This window comes from Corythoichthys intestinalis, chromosome 7, assembly GCF_030265065.1.
Source record: "Corythoichthys intestinalis isolate RoL2023-P3 chromosome 7, ASM3026506v1, whole genome shotgun sequence".
NCBI classification, from domain to species: domain Eukaryota; kingdom Metazoa; phylum Chordata; class Actinopteri; order Syngnathiformes; family Syngnathidae; genus Corythoichthys; species Corythoichthys intestinalis.
In genome coordinates, this window is record NC_080401.1 from 13,166,576 (window position 1) to 13,181,392 (window position 14,817).

General features: G+C 37.6%; 1 protein-coding gene across 1 annotated transcript in view; it reads right to left on the minus strand.

Moving 5' to 3' along the window:
- Positions 1–2,086: 2,086 nt before the first annotated feature.
- rx1 (retinal homeobox gene 1) overlaps positions 2,087–14,817 on the minus strand; it is a 63,568-nt gene continuing 50,837 nt past the window's right edge. Inside the window, exons 4-5 of the mRNA XM_057841314.1 lie at positions 10,071–10,315; positions 2,087–4,073 (exon numbers count right to left, since the gene is read on the minus strand). Coding sequence (XP_057697297.1) covers positions 3,621–4,073; positions 10,071–10,315 — 698 coding nt within the window. The 3' untranslated portion in view covers positions 2,087–3,620. The remainder of the gene's footprint in view (positions 4,074–10,070; positions 10,316–14,817) is intronic.

Genomic DNA, 14,817 nt, shown 5'->3' on the forward strand with positions numbered 1-14,817 from the left:
ACATGGCGGCCGTCACAAAACAAAAAGCTTTTTAAATTGAAAATTCTATAGAATAAATGCTTAAATCGCAGAATTTCTATAGATAGGAACATAAAACGGTCTAGATTCTTGGTTAAAAGTGAAAAGCGGGCAGTTATCGTTCATTTTACGTAAATATTTCAAGCCAAAGTTACAGTATTGTGTAATCCAACATGGCGGCCATTACAAAAAAAAAAAAGCTTTTTAAGTTGAAAATTCTTGTCAATAAATGCTTAAATCGCGGAATTTCTATAGATATGAACGTAAAACAATCTAGATTCTTGGTTAAAAGTGAAAAAAAAAAAAAAACGTGCAGTTATTATTCATTTTACGTAAATATTTCAAGCCAAAGTTACACTAATTTTATCCGTTGATTTTTTTTTCCCATTTCAAAGTGCTTGCAGAGTGCTATTTAAAATAATAATTACCTTGAATCCTCGACCAAATCACTCTCGAGACACTCCTGCCTGCTTGTAGGCAGTAAAACCTTAGTCCGGTTTCCAACTAAACCCGGCATTTTAACGCAGCGTGTGTTTATCACAGTGAAAGCCAACTCAAAGTTCTGCCTGGGTCAGCCCCTTATGGGAAGGCGTGGCGCAATGTCTGTGGGAGCCGTCTTGTCAACTGATGGTGGAGTCTATGCAGTAACTTTTAAGTAAGCAACCCAACGACAACTCAATGAAGGACTATCAGAGCACACTGACAAAAAAAAATATGAGGGAGGGGCATTTTTCGGGCGTGTAACTTTAGCAAATTTATAGTTGTTGTTTTTTAATAGGTCATGAATTTGTGAAAACAATCTTTTAAAGGAGAACTAAAAGACCTGAATTTGTAATTTTACGAAAATTAACCATTGGGTTGAGAATAAAAGCAGTAATTTTTCAAATACATTTCTTAAATTCAAGAAAATTTGGATCTTATTATGAAACTAAATTCAGTGCAAGTTAAATTTTAAAAATCTTTGTCAAAAAGTTTAATTTTAAAAATAAATTGGGGGAAATTAAATCTGTCATTTTATGGTGTGTTGCAAGGGCGTAGGTTTGGTCTCAACATTGGTAGGGACGACAGCATAACCTGTATGCACACTATTTGCTGGGGACGGGACATTAATAAGACCAAACAGATTGAGTGAACAGAGGTCAGGGCTACATTTCTCACGAAAATGAACCGAATTATTTGATGGGCTAAATCAGATGTGCTCATTATGTCGGTCGCGAACCAAAAATTTTTTTGTCTTTTTTCCTGGGATGCATTGCTCAATGATCCTTAAATAAATAGCAATTTTTAATGTACATAGTTAATTATGATTAGATTGTGTGAGCAACATATGAGGTTATGCTGCAACACCATTTAATTAAATGTACATAATGCAGCACCTCCACCACAACACTGACGTACTTTTACATTACTTAAACTGGCTGCTGCTGGCCGAAAAAAACTAATGTCCCTCCTCTTTGAAGGGGGCGGAGGAGGTGGCATGTTGTCAACAATCGACATGTAATTTCTATTGGGGCTGTGTGAGCGTGAGCGTGTATGATGTGGCGGCGGTGGGTCAAGTCATCAGCTAATCAAATGTGCGTTTGAGGGTGAAAAAAATGGACCGGCACATTCAGCAAGTGAAAAGGGGTAAATGTAAGTCTGAGCGTAAACAATTCTATCCTTACAACATATGGGAAGACAATCTAAATTACCTGTAAACTGAACCCGTTACAGTGATCCCTAGCTACTTCGCGCTTCAAACTTCGTGTCCTCAGTCCATTGTAGATTTTTTTTTCAATTAAAAAAAAAATTCAGATGAGCTGTCCCGAGCCGATCGTGTTCTCTCACTCTCGCTCCCTCCCCCTGCTCTTTGTTCGTCAGGCACTGGAATTCCCTTTTAAAGTTAACGATGTTGACAGATGTTTGTGTCTGATCTTACCAGAGTCACAAACTTCAAACGCGCCGCATGCATCAATTATCTTTTAACTTGTTAAACAGTTGCTGTAGCAACTCATTGTGTGTAAGTGAGCAGATAAGTGGAGTTTTTTTTTTTAATTATATTTTGGGGAAAAAAAAGAAGAAAAAAAAACGTCTTACATGTATGAATTTCAAATGTTAAATCTGAATAAATACATTGGACATAAATTAAAACTTTTTTTTTTTTTTTTTTTAATTTGGGGGTGGGGTGGGTGTGCGCTACTTTGCGTTTTTTCACTAATCGCGGCGGGTTCTGGTCCCATTAACCGCGAAAAATGAGGGATCACTGTACATAATACAAATAAGGTTGGCTAAAAGTTGGTGGGGACAATTTAAGCTTCCTGAAAAGTTGCTAGTGTTATGTCCCTACCGTCCCTATGCAAACCTACGCCCTTGGTATGATATTAAAACTGTGTAAAACTCATTTAAAAAAGGTTGGAATTTTTAAGGCGGAGGAAACACAGGGAAAAGATATCTTCAAGAATTTTTCATCAAGAAAAAAACGCATCTATTCCCACCCAAAATTTCAAGAAATATATTTTGAGATAAATTGGTCAAAAATTAAAAAGCTTACCAAAAAAAAAAAAAAACCCTCTGTTATATTCATGAAAACAAGGTTGCAATACTGTACAGGCAGTCCCCAGTTTACAATGAACTCGAGTTGTGTGATTTCGACTTTATGACGACGGTGTCTCGTCCACCATTTTGTCTCCAGTCGTTTTCTGTTTTTTTTTTTTTTTTTGCTTGTGGAGCATCCACAAAGGCAACATCTGTATATACACCTGTTGTACTGTGCGTTTTCAGCTGTGGTCAAATACTTGGGGCGACTTTGTGATTGTTTTTGAGGATGTGCAGACGCTAACTGATACATGCTAATCGTTTTTGTGGATTGTTATTGCTGTATCAGCAGCTATGCAAATTTGAATTGCTGTTATTGACCGAGTTAATTTCATTTTTTTATTTTCGTTTCATTCTGCAAGTGTTATGTCATTAGCAGCTGAATAAAGTCAGCAGACCACACGGACGGCCGACATCATTTCAGAGCTTAGCTCTCTGTCTAGTTAGGACTTAGCTCCAATGTCTTGGCGAGGACAGTACAATGACATATAATACATGTTTTTGAATAGTTATTTTAAAATTTAGGGGTACTTAAAGGGTTAACGACGACTTACGCGGAAATTCGGGTTACTTCGCTAGCGTAGGAATGGAACTCGTTCGTAACCCGGGGACTACCTGTATATGAATATCTCACTTTTTAAAAATTGGGATGAAGTGTTACAAAATTCATTTTCTCAGTGTGGCTCTAAAACTTATCACTTTGATTAGCTCATTAATAAATTGGCAATTGGGTTTAAATCGTTGGGGGAAAAAAACACAATTTGGGATGAAAGAACAAAGAGCAAGGTGATTAAGAGTAACAAATGAAAAGCAGAAAGTACATCGGATGGAAATGGCAAATATGGCCCCACTTTCAAAACAATAGGGCAGTTCATAAACATATCACTCATCCACTTTGTCCTTGAGATGTATAAAAGAAAAGAAATACGGTAATAAAAATGTAATAAGAAAGTCTCGAAATCCTCATTTTCCTTCGTATTGTGGGTAACGTCCCTGCCATCACGCTAAGTGTCACTAGTCGTCGCCGGTCACATGGGTAGCCAGGTTTTATCCATGGACTGGATGTGTTCCTTGGCTTTCATCCTCAGTGCGGCAATACTCGAACTGCGCTGGTCCAAGTCCTCCAGCGGGAACTTGTCGGGGTACGGCGCCGGACACTGATAAGGGGGCGGCGCCATACTCTGCATTCCCTGCCCCATGGACGGGTGCGGGTTGGAGTTGAGGAAGCCGTGGCCGGGGTAGTTGGGCTGGAGGCCTTGCGCCGGGCTCATGAAGCCTGGGATACTGTGGACCGGCGTGGCGCTAGACAAGGGGGAAGTCAGCCACGGGTCCAAGGGCAGGGAGTTGCTCATGGGTCCCATGGTGGTGTGGACCGGTGCCGGGCGGTTGAAGGACAGCATGGGCGGGTCGTGGAGCTTCATGGTGCTGGCGTCCATTTTCTCCTGACGCCTCCATTTAGCTCTTCGGTTCTGAAACCACACCTGTGGATTGATTACATTGTATCAATGTATTTCATAGCTTTTCGCTTGGCCGAACTGTTTCCATTGAGTGTATCAGTGTTGTTTTCGTTGTTAATGAAAATAGTATGTCAACGAACAATTTACAAATGCCAGTTTTCATCGGACAAGACGTGAACAAGATAAAAATTCACCATAGTTTCTAGAGCAGGGCGGTAAACCGAAAATTTACCGTCACAGAAATTCTTCACTATGACCGACGTAATTTTGACCATGTCGGTAAATTCGGTAATTTAATAAAACAAGAAAATATAGTCTTTTTATCCCGCTTTGACGCTGTGTTGTTCGGCTGTGTTCATTCCCCTTTAAGAAGGCAGACAGTGTGCTTACGTATGGAGTCACGTGGTTTTCAGGAAGTCCGGTAGCCTAATGCTAGCGGCTAACGCTACTAGTAAACAGGATGGAGTCGGGCTTAAGTTAGCTTCGCCAAACTTTCCCCCGACATTAAGTAAACTCTTGGCGGGTTCCAGACGGGCTTTCACCCGCTGTCCTCCCTGGTTCTCACGATATCAGGAGAGGATGCTTTCAGTGCTTTCTTCTGGTAGCCAAGCCACAGGCTAACGCTAGCGGCTAACAACGGCTACAAATGAATGTGAAAGAGTCGGACAGCGGCTCTAACCTTGTCGAAACGGCTGAAATTAATGAGTGGACTGGGCACGGACTTCATGTAGCAATCATCATGTCGCGTTATTTGACATCTCTGTGTGATTTCTCTGAAAGCTTTCATGATGGTAAAGCACTCAGCATAAAGTATAATCCAACAGTGAAGCCTATATATAATATGACAGTTTAATGGCCGCAGCTATTTTTCTGTATGTGTTTGCTTCATTCTGCCTTCATAAAACCTTAAATGTTTCTTTGGCATCAGAGCAATACCGCTTTAATCTGGTTGTGTCCGTGTGGGGGGTGCATGTATTAAAAAATGTTAAAAAACCTGAAACTTTGACGTAAACACTTGTGTTGAATAATTATGTCACAGCAGCCATTACCAATAAGTTACTAAGTACTGTTATAAGTACTATAAGTATAAGTACTATAGTATAAGTACTATAATAAGTACTGTTAAAGCTGCAAGTCATTTGTGTTAGAATGACATGTTTGCACAATCGTCATATTGATTTTTATAATGTACATTTTTCAAGTCATACAAGCTGTTATAAATGTTCACACTAGAATTCTTATTGTTTACAATATTTTTTTTTAATACTTAATGTTTAGACTGCATGTGGAATTGTTAAATTGAAAGCTGGTTAAATAAATTTAACGAGAAACAGTTAATTTGTATTCCATGCATTGATTCAAATTTTCAAATTATATAACAGTCTGCTTGGGTGAATTTATCGTCATTTATCGTTATCGAGGTAAATCTGTTCAATTTATCGTGATACGTACTTAAGGCCATATCGCCCAGCCCTAATAGTTTCCATCATAAGTTCACAAAGTGAGACATTTTCTTATCGTATGTGTAGTTAGCACGCATCGTAGAAGTGTTTGGCCGTGTCACTCATGTGACGTGCTGGATCCACCCCCATGCACATGTCAGGTGTTGCTTTGTAAATTTAGTTTTCTTGGCTAGATATGCCATATTGATTTTGCCTTTAAAGGTCTTTGATGAGTGATCATCATACACTAATTGTAACTTGTCGCGTTAGAATAGCGTGCACGTTAGCATTAGCATTTAGTGTTGTGAGAGCATTGTTAAAGTTTTAGAAATCTTTTTACATACAGTTGTGGCATCCAGGTGAGTAATTAATTGAAAATAATGTACTATTTTCCTGCTGAGTGTGTTTTATCATCACCAAGATAGTGATGTCCTTGTACACGCTACAATTATGTGCTCGTCTGTCAATTTTCATTAAAAATTGTGTTTAAGTTTACTGTCGAAAAAATTTTAAGTAACTGTCGACAAAAATTAAACGAAAATATTTCGTTTTCGTTGACAAAAAATTGACCAAGATGAACACATTTTGAAATGACTAAAATGTGACTAAGACTAATAGTTTTTTTAGTCCAAAAGACAAAGACTTAGATGAAAATTAAAAGGGCTACCAAAAACAATACTGGAGTGTATGCTAGTTTTTTTTGTTTGTTTGTTTTTTTTGTCCGATCAGATTTCAGCCTCTACGACTTGACACGTCAAACTAATCATTCGTGCTGGCTGATGTCACAAATTACAAATGGGACTAATTCCTTTACCAATTACACTTCAGATTTTTCCTCACAGGGTGAGGGCACTGTACCGCAATGATGTCAATATTTTCTATTCCTCTATTTGGCTGGTTAGGGCAAATTTTTTACAGCTAAATTGAATTGGTAAAATATGTCTGTAGCAATTTGCATAGATATTATAATGAAATACATATGAATATTCCTTTAAAAATCACTGTGTCTGGTGAAATGTTATATTTCTGTCGCGTTCAATATTGATTTAAGGGATTCATGCTTTAATGCAGGAATTTTGATTTTTTTTTTTTTTTTTTTATTTAAAACATGCTGCCCAGGGGCCATTTGAGGCCCACAGGAAAATATTTTGCAGCCCCCATTTGACATCCAATTGTTCCAATTGTAGTACAGGTAGTCCCCGGTTTACGAACGAGTTCCATTCCTACACTGGCGACGTAAACCAAATTTCCGCGCGAGTCGGAATTAACCTTTTAAGTATCCATAAATACCCCTTAAATATCAAAATAACCATCCAAAAACATGCATTATACATCATATTATTATGATTAATAGAAAAATAACAGCATCGTAAAGTCGAAATCACATAAGTCCGGTATGTCGTACGTGGGGACTACCTGTATTACTGGTTCCCGCATTTATTTTGCGGTGGGTAATTTTTTAAAAAAATGTAAATTTTAAGTATAATGAATGATTGAATTGAAGGATCAAACTTGAGGGGAACAATCAATTATTTAAATTGTAATAAATTTAAAAATGGGAAAAATACCAAAAAAAAATATATATATATATATATATACATTTCTCGTGACCTCACATAATAATGCTCTAACTGTAACTCATGGCAATTGACGTCCAATACTTTGCTGTAAATAAGTGTTTTCAATGTCTATTTCCCTCTTTTACTAATGACCACAACATACAGTATACTCTGTGACCTGGGCTGGCAGTGGATGAGTTAGAGTGTAATAAATTTTTGAATAGATGTCCAAGTGACCAGTGTCCCTGAATGGGTTAATTCTGGAGATTAAAGTCTAAGCTTCTTAGCAGCATTCATAAACAGTAAATACAGGTACATACATATATACTGTATATATACACATTTACATATATTAAATATTTACAGTGGTATGAAAAAGTATCTGAATCTTTTGGAATTTCACATATTTCTCCATAAAATCATCATCAAATGTGATGTAATCTTTGTCAAAATCACTCAGATGTAAAAACAGTGTCTACTTTAACTAAAACCACCCAAACATTTATAAATTTTCATATTTTAATGAGGATAGCATGCAAACAATGACAGAAGGGGGAAAAATACTGTAAGTAAGTGAATCCTCTGCCCCAAGGAGACTTAAAGAGCAAATGAAACCAATTGTTACAAAACATTTTAAGTCAGGTGTGTGCCCAATCACTTATGAGTGGTTTAAAGCTGCCATACCCACTATAAAACACACACCTGGTAAGAATTGTCTTCATGAGAAGCATTGTCTGACGTGCATCGTGACTCGGTCAAAAGAGCTGTCAGAAGACCTGCGATCAAGGATTGTTGATTTGTATAAAGCTGGGAAAGGATACAAAATCATCTGTAAAAGTCTGGATGTTCATCAATCGACAGTCAGAGAAGTTGTCTATAAATGGAGAGAGTTTGGCACTGTTGCTTCTCTCCTAAGGAGTGGCCGTCCACCAAAGATGACGCCAAGAGTTCAGTGCAGAATACTCAAAGAGGTAAAAAAGAACCCTAGAGTGTCTGCCAAAGACATACAGAAATCACTGTCACAGTCCAGTATCTCTCTGCACACATTAACTATATGTAAAACTATGGCCAAGAATGGTGTTAATGGGAGGACTCCACAGAGGAAGCCACTGCTCTCTAAAAAAAAACATTGTTGCTCGTTTAATGTTAGCAAAAAAAGATACTTGGACACATCACAGAAGTTTTGGCAAAATATTATGTGGACTGATGAAACCAACGTTGAATTGTTTGGGTGTAACACACAACGTCGTGTGTGGAGGAAAAATGGAACAGCTCACCAACATCAAGATCTCTTACGCACCGTGAAGCATGGTGGAGGGAGCATCATGATTTGGGGCTGTTTTGCTTCCTCATGGCCTGGACAGCTTGCAATCATTAACAGAAGAATGAATTCAAAAGTTTATCAGGATGTTTTGCAGAAAAGCCTGAGGCTGTCCGTCAGACAGTTGAAGCTAAAAAGAGGATGGATGCTGCAACAAGACGATGATCCAAAACACAGAAGTAAATCAACTTCAGGATGGTTTCAGAAGAACAAAATACACATTCTGGAGTGGCCAAGTCAAAGTCCAGACTTGAACGCCATTGAGATGCTGTGGCATGACCTAAAGACAGCAATTCAGGCCAGACATCCCAGGAATCTGACTGAACTACACCAGTTTTGTAGAGAAAAACGGGCCAAGATTAGTCCTGATCGATGTGCCAGACTGATCTGCAGCTACAGGAGGTGTCTGGGTAATGTTATTGCTGCCAAAGAGGGGGCCACAAAATATTCAATGTGATGGTTCACTTACTTATTTTTCCCCTTTCTGTCATTTTTTGCATACTATTGTCATTAAAATATGACAACCTATAAATGTTTGGGTGGTTTTAGTTAAAGCAGACACTTTTTTTCATCTGTGTGATTTTGACAAAGATCAGATCACATTTGATGTTGCTTTTATGTACAAATGTTAGAAATTCCAAAAGGTTCAGATACTTTTTCATAAACTGCATATAGTGCTGTGAAAGCAACAACAAAGTCAGATGGTGTATGGGACAGAGCTATGTGCTATACTGCATTAGCATTGGTACAAAGAAGTAGTTTCAAGCATCACATAGAAAAGACAACGTTGTCAAAATCCAACACTCAAATGCAAAAATAGAAACAAAATGAAACTATTGTTATCAGGGCCGGCCCAGCCTACACGCAGACTATGCAACTGCTTAGGGCCCCTGATCACTAGGGGGCCCCCAATCTGGCAATTGTTAAATTATATTCTATTTTGTTTACTACAGTACTTTATTTGACTTTTGTGAGTTTTGATACTTGATTACAAGATTAAAAAAATAAAAGTTCTTCCTTAACTTCTTTCTTTCCTCTTTTAGAGAAAGGTTTAGCGCTATCTACTGTAAGTACTGACAATCATTTGGGGTGAGAAGTTTGAATTATGCAGTGCAACAAAATCTGATTAATATAGAAAATATGGACGTATGGGTTGGATTGCATGTATGGGTTTCACAGTACACTGTGACGAAATGGTGGGCCAAAAATATGGGCCCCTTTGCATTATTTTGCTTCGGGCCCCCCCTCAAATGGCCTGGGCCGGCCCTGATTGTAATATGTATGCCAAGCCAGTTGGTGATGTTACCGGATTCTTATGTACTGGTACCCTTATGTAATTATGTGACTCTACAGGTAACATTTAGACTGTAGTACACAAAATGCTACGTATTTAGTGTAATACAGATGAACTGTGACATAATTAAACATGACTCCAGTAAATGCCTTACATTTAGATGTAATGATTGATTTTTATGCAACAATTTAACAGGATGATGTTTGGAAACACACCACTGCTACTTGCGTAATTATCTAGTCCAATCACTGGATTTGGCAAGCGAGGCCCATGGCTTGTTGGCACGCTGCTGGTATCCTATAACAGTGTTTACCTAACACAGAGTTAGGGATCCCCAGCCAGTTTTACTGTCGACCCCTGCTCGCAAAAAACAATTTTAGATGTATGGCAGTCCGTGTGTCCCACCTGAACTCGGACTTCGGGGAGGTTGACTTTCATGGCCAGCTCCTCGCGGCTGTACACGTCAGGGTAGTGGGACTTCTCGAAGGCACGCTCCAACTCGTGCAGCTGGTAGGTAGTGAACGTGGTGCGGTTGCGTCGATGCTTTTTCTTGGGCTGATCGTCCTTGCACGGCTCGGGTGACTTGGCTTCGTCGCTCTCCACGCTCTTCCTTAGATCCTCCTCGCACTTGTTGGTAAACAGATCGCCATCTGCGAAAGCACACAAGAGGTATGACTTTAAATCCAACGGCGTAGGTTTACATAGGAACGGTAGGGACATAACACAACCAACTTTTCAAGATGTTCAAATTGTCCCCACCAACTTTTAAGCAACCTTATTCGCAATATATAATGAGTTCAAATATACAGTATAGGTCATTTAGAGTGTCTTCCCATATGTTTTAAGGATAGAATTGACCCTACCATTATTAAGTGAATTACTTTTATGTTTAGACTTACATTGACCCCTTTTCACTTGCGGAATGTGCCAGTCAATTTAATTTTTTTCTTTTTAATCAAACGGACGTTTGATTGGCTGCTGACTTGACCCCCTTCCCTCCCACACACACGCAACCTCAGCCCCGACACAAATATAACATGCCGCCTCCTCCGCCCCCTTCTAAGACGAGGAATATTAGGTTTATTTCCGTCAGCAGCAGCCACTGTAAGTAATGTAAAAAGACGTCAGTGTTGTGGAGGTGGGGAACACACCACTAATTTTGCTCCTGAAAATCTTCGGACAAATGTTTATTTTTGTCATACCTGAATAATTAAGAGATTATTAACAGCTTTGTATTTATTGTGTTTGTTAACATAATTTATGTTCGAATTTTGCAATTTAAATTTGCTAATAAAATGGAAGTTTTTGAAATGTTTCTTTAGTAGGTTTTGAAAACAAAGGTTTGAATCAAACAGTGTATCACCTGTACCAATACATATGCACTGCAAAAACACACCTTCTTAAATCTAGTTCAATTCCCTTGTTTTCAGTGTAAATCTACTAGAAATAAGTGAAAATATCTGCCAGTGCGTCAAGAAAATTTTACTAACTTAGATTTCTTGACACTAGTCTTTAACAATCAAAACAAGATGGAAAAAAACTCTTTGACTACACTTACGAAAAAATTGCAGGTTAAAAGTTAGAATAATACAGATTTATTTTGCATTGATCATTTAGCTGATCAATTAATTAGGTTCATATTCGTGAGAAATGTACCTCTGACCCCCGTTCACCCAATCTGTTTGTTTTTATTAATGTCCCGTCCCCAGCAAAAAGTGTACATGCAGGCTATGCTGTTATATCGTCCCTACCAATATTGAGACCAAACTTACGCTCTTGCTTTAATCCAAGGGCGTAGGTATTAATTAGATACATATTTGGGTGAACGGGGGTCAGGGCTACAATTCTACCAAATATGTATCTAATTAATTGATAGGATAAATGATCAATGCAAAATAAATCAGTATTGACTTATACTAACTTCATGTGTATAAGTTCAGGTGATACACCGTTTGAAGCTTCGTTCCAAAACTACTGAAGAACCATTTTGAAAACTTTCACAATAATGTCTGGATTTTATTAGCAAATTTTTAAATTGCAATATTTGAGAATAACTTAAATTATATTAACATACACAATAAACACAAATTTGTTAATAATCGCTTAACTATCGAGGAATTAAAATAATAAACATTTGTCTTAAGACCACTCAACATTGTCAGTCTAAATAAATAAATATAACTGAAAAAAACCCTCTGTCAGTGAATAACAAAAATAAATAAAAATGGAGCCCTCCTTCATGTAAAACACTATTAAAACACATACAGGTGGACACGTCTCTCTAAGCAGCCTCCTACTCGTGTTTTGCAGGTTAGCAAGTTCACACAGTTTAATCTTATGCTAACTCTGATACAGGTCGGACTTTCAGTAGCAAAATTAGTGGTTTGCTCCCCACCTCTACAGCGTTGACATCTTTTTACATTACTTACTGTGGTTGCGGGCCGAAAAAAAAAAACAACTTCTAATATCCTGCTCATGTAGTCGACATGTAATTCTGTCGGTGCTTTGTTTGTTCAAATCATCAGCCAATGTGTGTTTAAGGGGAAAAAAATGGACCCGCACATTCAGCAAGTGAAAAGGGGTAAATGTAAGTCTGAACATAATGAAAATAATTCACCTAATAATAGTAGGGTCAATTCTATCATTACAACATATTTGAAGACAATATAAATGACCTATTTAACTGAACTCATTATATCATGAAAATTAGGTTGCTTAAAAGTTGGTGGAGACAATTTGAGCATTCTTGAAAGTTGGTAGTGTTATGTCCCTAACGTCCCTATGCAAGCCGACGCCTTTGCTTTAATCATTTATACATATACATATCTGCCTTTATAAATATAATAATGTTCCATTTTAATTGGCAAATGAAGAGAACGTGATCGTAAAAATCCAATGATGTCATGAATTAACGTGCTTTGAGTTGAGTTTAATTTGGTTGCTGATCTACTTGCTGATCTGATCGACTAGCCTGTCGACTTTCGTGAAGCAAAATTAATCCACAATATGCATTTTGACTGCCCATATCATTAACATACCTGTCGAGTTGTACGGTTTCGGCGTAATTTGTACAAGTGAGCACTGATTTTTAAATGTGTACGCCGTGTGTTCAAAATCTGTACGTTTTTTGTGCATTATGTTTTTTTTTTCTCCGTCCGGATTCTGTCACCGTTTCGGCAACGAGACAATGTGTGTTACTATGCGTTACTACGTTGGTTAAATGACGCGAGAAAAGTCAGAGACACAGAGAGAGAAGAGTGTTTGTTGTGACGCTGTAGCAAACGCAATGCTAGGCTGGGTGGCTCCAATATTTCCTGACTGTAGCCGATAGCCTAAAATCTACGCCTAGATATCACATGCATATAGAACTACATGCGAAATGACAGAGTCGGCGGCGTTAGTAAACAGCCGCCATTTTAAAGCAACAGACTTCTCAGAAAGGCTCTGTTGTAGTGAACCTTCCTAGCGAACCTAAGTAACTTTTTATCTAAAATACTCCTGAATCGGCAAACTCTTGACTTGAATCTATCTTTAAATGATGAAACCGTTTTAAAACTTTCACATGTCGAAAGTAGACAGAAGGGAACTAATGCAAAAACGGGAGCAATTTTAACAACTTTAACAGTTGATTCACAACATTAAATGACTTCCAAACATAGCAACGATTAGATCGGGTCCGATCACATCATTTTCAAAGTATCGGAATCGGCAAAAAAATATCAGCCATGCCCTTTTTTATATATATATATATATTTTTTTTAAATTAAATCGTTTCCTAAGTGTATTTAACGTTACAGACATAATATGTTACACTCATTCAGAGTCTTTAGTTTAGGCTTGAGGTAGGGTTATCAAATTTATCCCAAAAGCGGCAGTCATAAGTTTTTAAAAAAATGTATCACATTAAAATATTTAACGCAATTAGTGCATGCGTTACACGACCCACTCACGCATTGTCGTGCTCAATCTGTAATGGCGCCGTTTCACCTATTTAGAGAGATATAAGGCAGCCTTTGGAGCCTTTTTTAAATTGGCTATAGCCTTACAATCCCTCTCCCTACGATTAGAATTATCATGGGAAGCAATGTGGGGAAGCAAGGTAGCAATTGATCTTTATATTAACACCTTACTTTATTTCCCAACGCAGAGAAGATATATCAATTGGTAGCACTACGCACAGTCATGGTTCCACTTCCCATCATGCATTGGGGCATGGCTACAGTATCATTTACTGAAAGCTCAACAAATACATTAGATGGCAATATTTAGTCACAATATACAAAGTCACAAGTCTTTCTATCCGTGGATCCCTCTCACAGAAAGAATGTTAATAATGTAAATGCCATCTTAAGGATTAATTGTCATAATAAACAAATACAGTACTTATGTACTGTATGTTGAATGTATATATTCGTCCGAGTTTTATTCATTTTTTTCTTAATGCATTGCCAAAATGTATATGATCGGGAAAAATTATCGGGAATGATTGGAATTGAATCGGGAGCAAAAAAAAAGCAATCGGATCGGGAAATATCGGGATCGGCAGATACTCAAACTAAAACAATCGGGATGGGATCGGGAGCAAAAAAACATGATCGGAACAACCCTAGTTAGGTAAAAGGTAACACCAGTTACTTCGCCAAGTAACTAATTACTCTTACATTCAGGTAACTGAATTACTAACTCAATTACTTTTGGGAGAAGTAATTTGTAGATGTAATTAATTAACTATGATTAAAAACACTGGTCATAAAGATGAAGTCTGTAAAATGAGGAGTGATGAAAGCGGAGATTTTATTCTGCCAATTTGTTGCCGAACACAATTTGCCCACAACTATTGCTAAACACTTCTCAGAATTAGGAAAAGAAATGTTCCCTGACTCAAAGATTGCATTGGTAAGTTAATTTTATCAATTGACCATTTTAATTTTTAATTGGACACACTAACGAACTACCTTCAAGTCAAACTGAATTGCGAGCTGAATTGCAGCCATCAAAAGACATGATAGAAATTGCCACAAGTGCAACATACAATTATAAAAAAAAGTCACTGTTAAATTTTAGTAATCATGATGTAGCTGAAGATATTGTTCTTTGATTGCACCAGGTTATATGTTAAAATATTACCAATAAATTCATATTATTTAAAAAA